Consider the following 10,135-nt stretch of genomic DNA (forward strand, 5'->3'; position numbering starts at 1 on the left):
GTCTCAGGTTCCTCATCAAACTGTTGATCTGCAGGCTGCTGCAGGCCTTGCTCCTTTTCATCATCACTGGAGAACTGATGTTTCTGGCTCTTTTCATTTTCATTTTCAGCTGGCAGTGAAACAAGGTTATCCGTGCTTCATATTTCTTTGAGTTTATTCTGACTGATCTAGCAGCCATTTTCATGTCAAACCTAGCTGAATGTACAGTCATCTGCTGCCAGCATGGTGTCAGCCAGCTGAAGGGTCAGCTCTGACACAGCAGTACCAGCTGCCTGGCTCTCACACAACAAAGTAATTACTCATGTCACACTGAATGACTCGCATCAGTGGGTGCGATCTTTAATTTTCATCAAATCTGGACAAACTCCAGTGTGTATGTGTGGCAATAATCTAGCAAGTGGGGAAAAAACATGTGTCATGCAGAAAAAGTTTATTAGGCATCAGGACATCTATAAATCAAATTAAATATCACTAATTCATCAAGAACCTGATATAGGCTGACTTAAGATTCTCCCTTTCATCAGTCATACATGAATCCCCAGTCACACTATCAAGGGCACATATGAAAGCCTGCAGCAGTTGATAGATGCCCTAACATGCCCTCATTCCAACCACACTGCCAGATCACTGGGGTATTGCAGTCATGGGTTCCCATAGTGAGATGATCCAGAAGCACCTAACAAAGAGCCAAAACTCAACACTGTCAACCAGGTGCACAGCTGAGGCTCACTGGTCCCTCCTGCTGAGAGAGAGGGGGGCAGCGTATCTTTTTTTGCTCTAAAAAGTTTATTTCAGAAATACATGTTGGTGTGTTCATGGCTTTTCTATTAGGATCAGTTTATAAAATGAGTTTAAATAGAAACTAATTCCAAAACAAGGTTAGGTTTGATAAAAAGGCTGTTTACATTTTATGCTCTGTAAAATCTAAATGCAATCAGAATGTAATTATTTGAAAATATCTTAAAACAAGAGTTCATTCACAATGGAACACAGAAAACTTGGTTTAAACTGGGAGATTTTACAATTTCATTAAAAAAAAATATTAGCTAATTTTTCATTTAAGTATGGGGAACATGTTTAGAGAAAGTTGGAACAATGGCAAAAAGTTCTGGGAAAGTAAATGGTACTAAAAAGAATCAGCTGGAGGAACATCTTGCAGCTAATTAGGTGAATTGGAAACATGCGACTAACATGATTGGGTATAAAAAGAGTATTTTAGAGAGGAAGAATTTCTCAGAAGTAAAGATGGGTAGATATGTATAGTAATTTCTGAATGTATAGGGGTGGAATTAGTAGCTTACACATCTGGAAAGACACCTTCAGTGTTGAAAGATATATACAGGTTTTAGATTAACATATGGTCCAATCCCATTTAGGGATTTCAGTGCAAGTCAGGTAATTTTATATAGTGCCAAATCACAAATTTGGTGATTTGGCACTATATAAAAATGTGGTGACTTGGCACTGTATATAGTGCCAAATCACAACACCAGTTGTCTCAAGGCAGTATATGCTGCATTCTGTATCAACTAAAGGCTTTTCAACGAGCTTTTAGAACTCCCTGATAATAATGAATTGCAACAATCCAGCCTAGAAGTAATAAATGCATAAACCAGGTTTTCAGAATCACTCAGGGATAGGATATTTCTATTTTTAGACATTTTGCACAAAATGCAAGAAGGCAGTCCTTCTACATATTTGTTTAATTTGCATATTTAAGAACATATCCTAGAGCTAAGGTAATGCCATACAGAGCAGGTATCTGGTTAGACACCATGTTTCTGTAATTTCTAAGGTCAAGTTTTATTTGAATTTAGAAGCAGAGATTAGTGTCACCCAGGTCTTTTGTCTTTGAAACATTCCTGTAGTTTAACTAGTTGGTGTGTGTTTCCTCTGGCTTCATGGATGGATAAAGCTGGGTATCTTCTGCATAGCAATGAATATGTATGCCGTGTCTTCTAATAGTACTGCAGAGGAAAGTATAATATAAATAGAATTGGTCCCTGCACAGAACCCTGTGGAACTCCGTAATTAACCTTAGTGTGTGAACAAGACTCCTCATGCACATTAACAAATTAGAGTCTATTCGATACATATGATTCAACCCACTACAACTACAATTTCTGCAGTAAGCTATTGTGATCGATTGTATCAAACTGCACTGAGGTCTAGCACGACAAACATAGAGATGACTCGATTATCATAAGAAGAGTATTCATAACCTTACTAATGCTGTCTGAAACTCTTCCAATTAACCGTTCCTCTGCAGATTAGTTAACTGTTTCACAACTACTCTTTAAATAATTTTAGAAACAAAAGGAAAGTTAGAGATGAGCCTATTAGCTAAGTTAGGTCAAGTGTTCCTTTTTAAGTGTAAACTCTTTTTGAAAAGTCAAAATGAGCTAATATGTTTCTTAAAATATTGCAATCAAATCATTGCATTTTTTTACTTAAATTTTTCAACTCAAAACAGGGTCCCTATGAAAATGCATTTGGATCAGCCGATTTATACTCAGCATATTATCTAATAGTACTGTGGTATATCTAAGAGGTTGGAAAAGAAACTATTGGCCTCATACACTTTAAATGCTTCCTGTTGAAATGATAGTTCACGGCGCTACTACAAACCAATCTCAGATCCCTCAGAGAACATGTGTTGTTGATACATATTTAATACGTACATGCCTCTAAAAATAGAAACATTCAGAAGTATGTCACGATTTTTCTTTGTTTTATTCAAGGTTTGGGTTTTTTGTATTGTGATGGTGATGGGAAGCATCTCCCTTACTAAAGTGAGACACCCACAATGTCTTACAGGAAGTTTTGATTTTGTTATGTTTTTGTTTTGAAGTCCATTAACCACTCACTCTCTTTTTTGAGGTCAGCTTCCTGAAGGCCTGATTCATGGAGTGCACACACGATTACGGCCTAATGATGCTCACCTGAAAGGAGTTCTCCAATTATCCACTGCTAGTGGGTTAAACCATAAGATGAGAGCTGAGGGTGGGATTGGGCTGAATCTTCAGTTTGGTTTGATTTAGTTAGTTTGCATATTATTTAGCTGGGGTGTGTTTGTAGTCAGATATATGTGAGCTGTGTTAAAATAACTACAGTATTTCACTGTATATGTTTTTTGTAGCTGGACTGTGTCGGGGGAAATCTTTTAAATTTTATTGGTGGTGGTATGACCTGCACCTATTTAAGGAGGGGTTTTCTGAGCAGCTGCGTTGTTCATTTTTAGATGTGTCACTGGTGAGTGTGTTAAACCTCTGTATGTGTAAAAGAAATATATTCAGAGCTCTGAGCAATGACTGTTTTTCCCCATTTGGTCCCCTTCACATTACCTTGCGACCACTACATATATCTATTTATTTATATGGTTTGGCTTGTTTTTGGTATTTTTATTACTGTTTTAAGCCACTAAATAGCCGCTTCATTGCCCAATGATATTGATCATTGGGCAGGTGGTGCCTTTAGTGCACTTGTATGTAGTTTCACTCACTTAATTGTGACCATTTGCCAAAACATGCTGTTCCAGAAACAAAGGATTAAAAAGCCAACAATGGGTTAACAGAGCCAAATACTGTCAGGCCTTGCATTGCTGTGATAGTAGAGATGACACAGTGGGTGATCCCAAAAATGCAATATTCTTACAAAAACAATTTCCAAACTTGTTCCGTTCCTTTTTATTATAAATGTTAAAAACAGAAGTATAAAGAAAGATTATTAACAGGCTCCACTGTGTACAGAACTTTTGTGCTTAAGTATTTTCATGAAAAAATCAGTGTTTTTTTTCCTTGCTTTGTTTTTTCTTGTGTGTTGTTTTGATAGTTTTCAAAATGTACTTGTTTATGTCTGTTTGTCAGTTTTTAATAGAACCACCAGAGGGCAAAATTTCTTTCCTGAAACATTTTAAAGCTCATGTACAACTATTGGCCCTTTGTGTATAGAATGTATGTTAATATTTTGTGATTGATAAAACATGACTGATGTTGATTGCAGAGTCTCATCTTGCGCAATGGCACGAGAAAATGTATTTCCTGGCTCTAACTATAAGACGTAACGCAAAGTTGGATGAGATCAGAAGGGGGTGGGGAGGGTGAGAATGACCCGACATCTAGAGAGGAAGAAGGTCACTAAACACATTTTCCCACCCAGTCCTGCCAAACACACACACATAGACGCACACACAAATACAGGCCCACCCTGTAGTGTTTTGTGTGCCAGATGAGGGCGTGATACATGACTGTTGTCACTGCTTCCTTCACTACCTCAGCACTTGAAGAGCACAGCAACTGCACTGCAATATACTGATCACTAAAGAGACAGTGAAACACTGACTAGAGCAAAAAGCAAGACCATCTGCCTTACACACAAGGGAAAAGGGTGTTTAATCAAATAGCTGCAAAGGTGAAAGGGTAATTTCACAAGAATGGTACTGTATTTACAAGTCATAGTAAGCATACAACTGTAGATTTATTGGTTTAAAATATAGAAAAATAAAAATGCATACAGTTCATGGCATGAGAGCAGGCAGGATGTACTTTCACAGTAAGTCCATGAAGTCCTGACAATAGCAGAAATACATCAGAGTATATAAATACACATTTTTATTCTAAATCTGAAAGCACTTATAGTGGCTTTATTGTCATTCAGGGCAAAAGATAAGACTTTTATCTTTTTGTCATTGTTCAGTGTTTGTCTCAATTCTGTGCAGGCAACTTAAAATGTCTTTTGTCTGGAGGGAGATACGATTTTCTTTTAACCAGCTTCTCATCACATGAGTATGACGATTACTTACAGTTAATAAAAACAGACCTCGACACTTTGAGCAATTTGTGTGCTGTGACTTGAATAACTAGATCCATGCATATGGTTAACTTCTTCTCCTCCCTACACATACACACTATTGAGTGTTTAGGACCTTTGTCAAAGATCAGATATGAACATCTTTCTCCTTTTCAGAATTAAAAATCATTTAGTTTCTAAATGCTGTCTTCATAAATATATTTTATATTTTTAGGCTCAAAGTTTAACAGCAAAAAAACTAACAAAACATTGCCTATGAATGCAAAAGCAGCTCAGTAATAAACTTTACCTTGTCTTTCATCAGCCCAAGTCTCTTGCATAAAACAGAGTGTCAATACAAATTTTGTTTCTACTTTTACAAGCTCCGGAGCTTTCGTCAGGCTAATCACGAATATTGGGTTCTCCAGTATAAATGAAATACTGTGAGCAAACAAGAGATGACCAATGCTTCAAGCAACGGCCAACTCTAGTGTCAAGTGGTTTAAAACAAAACATTTTTGTCACAGTAAATGAGATACAGTATAGTACAGAACGTAGTTTTTGACAGTGTTTGTCTGTGTTAAGAAGTATGTCACCTAAGAGAAACAGCTGTGATGCCACAGAACATTATCTCTGAGATAGTGCCAACTATGTCTATGTGGCTAATTTAAGTTGTGAAGTGCAGAAGATCTAAAGATTCAGTCTCTGGTGAGATGAAAGTGTATGAGCAGTCTGTAAACAAGGTTAGGGGAAAAGAGAGAACATAGCTGAGCAGAGATTCTAGGTTATCAGGAGTTGCCATCCCCATTTTTGGTCTTAAGTACCACCAGGCTAACCATGACAGGGATAAGGCAGATGGGTGTGATGACCAAAGCAAACATGATGGCAGGTGGTGGGTCACTTAGCTCATCTGTGGGACAATCCTTGAAAAAAATGGAATGAATGTCCAAAAAGGTCTGTTCCACCACACGGTTGGGCCATGGGATGAAGTATAAGTCACATATATCTTCTGTACACATGCTTAGGTTGCTGTACCAACTGAATAGAAGGAGAACGTGAAAAGTAAATTAGAAATTGGCATTTAAACAAAAAGCATTCATTTTAAATATAAATGCACCCTACTTACCTGTTTACCTTACTCCAAACGCACCAGTCAGTTTTGTTCAGTGATTCCATTGCAAGCTTAAAACTTTTCACACAGTAAACAGCAAACATGTTGGAGAGGCAGCCCATTCCATCTGACTCAACTTTACAAACTACAGAGCAGAAGAGAAGAATCAACAACAACAAAAAAGGGAAAAAAGGGAAAAAGAAAGTGGCTTTAAAAATGAGTTGTACATAAAACAACTTCTGCAAGACTCCCTTTATCAAATTATATATGAAGATATACAATTATGTATGTTTATAAGGTTATGCCACCTACCAGACTGTCCAGTGGCATCTGAAAGAGAAGAAAAAACACTTTTTAGCTTAAAAACATGTACATGAAGCAGTAAGTCTCTCCAAATCTGCCATGTAAGCCCTTCCTAATTCAGTTCATTAAAAAACGCATCTGTCCAAGCAAATCGGAGTACCATGGGAATTTTTAGTCTACTTTAGATAATGAATTCTTTCCACATCTCTAGCACAGAGGCAGGCACTTTCATGTATAAAAGGGAGACCACACACTCACCGAAGAGAAAGGAGAGGAATAACCCTATGAAACCAAGTGCTCCCTTCATGTCAGAAAAAATGAATAAAGGTGTGTTTTCCCCAGCGTATAACCATGTATAAAAAACCAAAACTTCTTAGACTTCGCACAGCGAGGCATAACAGGAAACCCGACAGGATGGAAGAGAAGCAGTGCAATCTTCGGTTACCAGATGTCCAAACAATGTTACCCGCGGTTACCAGATGTTCTTCGAAGATCTGTCTGATGGCCCTGCGCCTTGGCAGCGGCTCTCCCCCTCTCTAACACACATTTCTTTAAAATTTTCTTCCGCTTTTAAAGGGGTGGAGGCAACAAAGATTGTCCTCTCCATTCTCCCAAATAAAAGGGAGCACACCCAAGCTGGGGCTGGACTCACATCTGAAAACCCTTTACTCTTTAACTCTTGTTCTGCTTTTTAGTCTCAGTTTCTCACAGTCAAAGGCCTGGCCAGCTCACAGCATGTGATTTATTTGCCTTTTGGGCTGCCTCTGCCAAATAGGAAACATAAGTAAACATTTAGGACTTAGCGTTTCGGGGTGGATGTAATCATGACTCTGCAGGGTGTGCTCTGCAGACAGCCATGATTTCATATTTAGGTTAATTTGACCAAACCTGGAAAGAGTTGTTTGTCAGAGTTGACCAGCTGTTTGAAGGGCCAACTATCGTTACGCGTGCATGCTAGTAGGAAAACATTCTGTAATTAACGCTACAAGTACGGGAAATCTTGCTCATGTGTGCGATACATCTGGAAGATAGTTTCTCACTGTCCCTACTCACCACTTAAAAAAAAAAATTGTGTGCAAGAGAGGTGCTTTCACTGATTGAATTAAAAATGAAATCTATGGTTTAGGGTTTCTCACAACCAGCTTGTTAATTTATGACACTAAATCATTATGTTCGGCCTCTCACAACATCTGTTTGCCAAGCAACCTTTTGATTTAGTAATGACATCAGGAAATGTGTTCTTTTTTCTTTTTTTTTCCAGCGGGTGGGGGGCTCAGAGTTGAGAGCGCTGGCAGGGGGAGGAGGGGGACAGTCAGGGGATGCAGGAAAAAAGGAAAAAAAAGGAAGGCACAGGATGAGGAGCAGTGAAAGGGGCGCTGCTCCAATGTTCTAGTTGTTTCACAACTCAGAGTTCATGCGTTGATCACAGACGTTGCGTGGGGTGAATGACGAACAAATTTAGGAAGTCGAGCCAGGTGGGGGCTGCTCGTGATGAGGTTTCAGTTAACCTCCAACCCCAAACCATTATGGGCCTCATGTCCACTGACGTTGACCCCTTACTGGTAGAGACCTCCCCAGGAGTTTGTCTTGGATTCTCATGGTAATACACACAAGGACAAATCTTGGCAGAAAAAAGGATCCCTGAGTTCTGCTTTTCTGGTTTGTCAGTTCCAGACCAGGCAAATAAGTTTAGAAATGTAATCCAAAGCAATTCCTCAGTGGACACAATTACATAAACCCTATTTGGAACTGTAAAAATACAAAATCTAGGACATATAGACATAGATGTATAGCCGTCAGTCTATAATAAAGTGACAGAGAAAATGTATGCACTTACTAAGAGTCATCATCCTGTCTGTTGAGTTAAACTCTGCAAAGAAAGGGTATCAGTTAGTCAGCGGTCATGCATGAATTTTGTTTCTTCCTTGGTTTGTTGCTTATTTCTGTAAATGTACTTACCTACTGTTACTGTCGGATACACAGTTACCTTTTCTTCACTTTGACATACCACTGCTGTGCTTGCTGTAATAAGAGGAATAAAATAAAGACCTGAACATTGGAATAAAACTGTTGATTTAAAACACCACAATATTTTATACGTGCAAATAATCTTCTATATGTAGTTTGCAGGCCTGACTGGGGCAGTAAAGGAAATAACATGCCGTGGTGAATGAACAAATGAGTGCATCCTCCCTTTGTCTAGCCCTTTTCTAGGGAAATCTTAATGTGTTCAACTCAAAAGCTCATCCCATGTGATCACGGTCCTATTGCGCGAAATAAATAAGTAATTGACTGAAATATTTTATTTATTAAAGACTCGTGACAACTGCATTTAAAAAAAATGCAACAAGATTCATAAAAATATCCTCCTAAAGTAAAAAAAAAACAAAAAAACTGATCTAAGACAAATCAGTTGTCTCAGGCTGATCACAATTACTCTATGACCCTTAATCCAAACTGTTTCAGTGTAAAACTCAGTCATGGCATTAACTAAACTCCTTACTAAAATCTACTAATTACTAAACGTTTTCTTTGAATTCTTATTGAGAGGTGAGTTCATGGAAAAGTTAAAAGATTAAGTCAGAATAATAAAAATTAGGATAGCATAAAGCCTTTACTTACCCCAGATGAAAAAAGGCATAAAAACTCTGAAATACATAACTAAGAATCTGGTGAGTGTCATTTTGCCTAATGTTCTTCTCCTCTTCCCTGATGGGTAAGAATTACATATCTCAACCTTTTGCAGGAAGGCTGTGTAAAGCAACAGGAAGCCCTCATTTCCTAGTAGGGGCGGACTCACCAAATGGGGCAAAGAGCCTCTGATAAAGTTAGGACTATTGCGGCCCATTGGTGCAGCACAATCAATCTCTCTCTCTTCATCTATTTCCTTAGTTTGTCCCACCCTCTGTTTTCAGGGGCCACACTTTGTCCTGTTTTTCTCTTCTCCACTTTCTGCCTCTTTATTTATCATTGCAAGCAGAATTTTATTGCAAACATGGTTTCTAGCTGCAGGAGTTTCTGATCAAATGCAAGCTATGTTAGACTGACAGGATACATGCTGCTGACAAGTCGCTTTTCATGTCTTGCATAAATAAAGATTTAGAGAAGTAAATGTTTTAAGTAAATTATTTTTAGGAGAAACACACAGGGTTGCAAATCACAAAGAAGAGATACTTTTTTAGCTTACTGTTCAGAAATATCAGACAAAGTTTTAATGAATCTACAGTTAATCTACATTTTTTTTAGGTTATGGATTCATATTTCATTGCTGTGGAGCAACTGACTAACCGTGGGTAAAGAATATCTATCTATCTATCTCAATAAACCTCTGTGGTAAAGAGAGGTGGCTGGAATATCCAGTATGAAATTGATGCGCGTCACTGAGGGATGAGTACTCTTTTTCAGCTGCTAGGCTTGGAAGAAATCCAAGTAGCAGAGGCCAAAATTGCTTCCACATTTCATTTCAGTTAAAAGAGGCCACTGTTTTACATGTAATGGACTGAACTTTAAAAATCCAGCATATAGAAGCTTAAATATTGAACTTGGAGTGTGAGCGAAGTGGAGCACGAAGCATATTTGAAATGTAAGTAAGTAAACATTTACTTTGACACGTGTTCTACAAAAATGAATGCTTCTACAGTCACTCACTATTTCAAATGGCTTTCGAAGTCTCTGTTTTATTAGCTACTTTGTAAATCTTTTCATCTCCAAGGCTTTGTCACAGATCATAAAGCCTGCAGCATATCTGAGGAAATGTATCCCAAATAGAGATGCCAAGATCAACACACGCAGTTTACATGATACAGAATTAAAAACTTCCTGCTGATAACAGTGTCCTAAGCTCATCTTCCTCTGTGTGTTTGCTTGTTTGACAGTTTAGTATCAACATGGCAGTGGCTACTTCAAATATCACTGTGGATATGGCAAACAAAC

At 38.1% G+C, this 10,135-nt stretch overlaps 1 protein-coding gene across 1 annotated transcript; it reads right to left on the bottom strand.

Moving 5' to 3' along the window:
• Positions 1–4,363: 4,363 nt before the first annotated feature.
• On the bottom strand, positions 4,364–9,184 carry ramp2 (receptor (G protein-coupled) activity modifying protein 2). Its single transcript, XM_084925452.1, has 6 exons — positions 8,825–9,184; positions 8,162–8,224; positions 8,040–8,072; positions 6,212–6,229; positions 5,915–6,044; positions 4,364–5,826 (listed from the first exon to the last, which is right to left on the bottom strand). The coding sequence occupies exons 1-6, from the start codon at positions 9,048–9,050 to the stop codon at positions 5,577–5,579; spliced, it is 720 nt and encodes a 239-aa protein (XP_084781578.1). The 5' UTR covers positions 9,051–9,184; the 3' UTR covers positions 4,364–5,576.
• Between the last annotated feature and the right edge of the window lie 951 nt (positions 9,185–10,135).

Source organism: Perissodus microlepis, chromosome 4, assembly GCF_051167445.1.
Source record: "Perissodus microlepis isolate ML-2025 ecotype Zambia chromosome 4, ASM5116744v1, whole genome shotgun sequence".
NCBI classification, from domain to species: domain Eukaryota; kingdom Metazoa; phylum Chordata; class Actinopteri; order Cichliformes; family Cichlidae; genus Perissodus; species Perissodus microlepis.

What these genes read in the sequence shown, in the direction of transcription:
- ramp2 (XM_084925452.1), bottom strand. Translation starts at nt 9,050, where the DNA reads ATGGGCCGCAATAGTCCTAACTTTATCAGAGGCTCTTTGCCCCATTTG. An exon ending in TATGCCTTTTTTCATCTGGG is followed by an intron (nt 8,225 to 8,824) that starts GTAAGTAAAGGC and finishes CTCTTATTACAG; the next exon opens with CAAGCACAGCAGTGGTATGT. An exon ending in GTTTGGAGTAAGGTAAACAG is followed by an intron (nt 5,827 to 5,914) that starts GTAAGTAGGGTG and finishes CCTTCTATTCAG; the next exon opens with TTGGTACAGCAACCTAAGCA.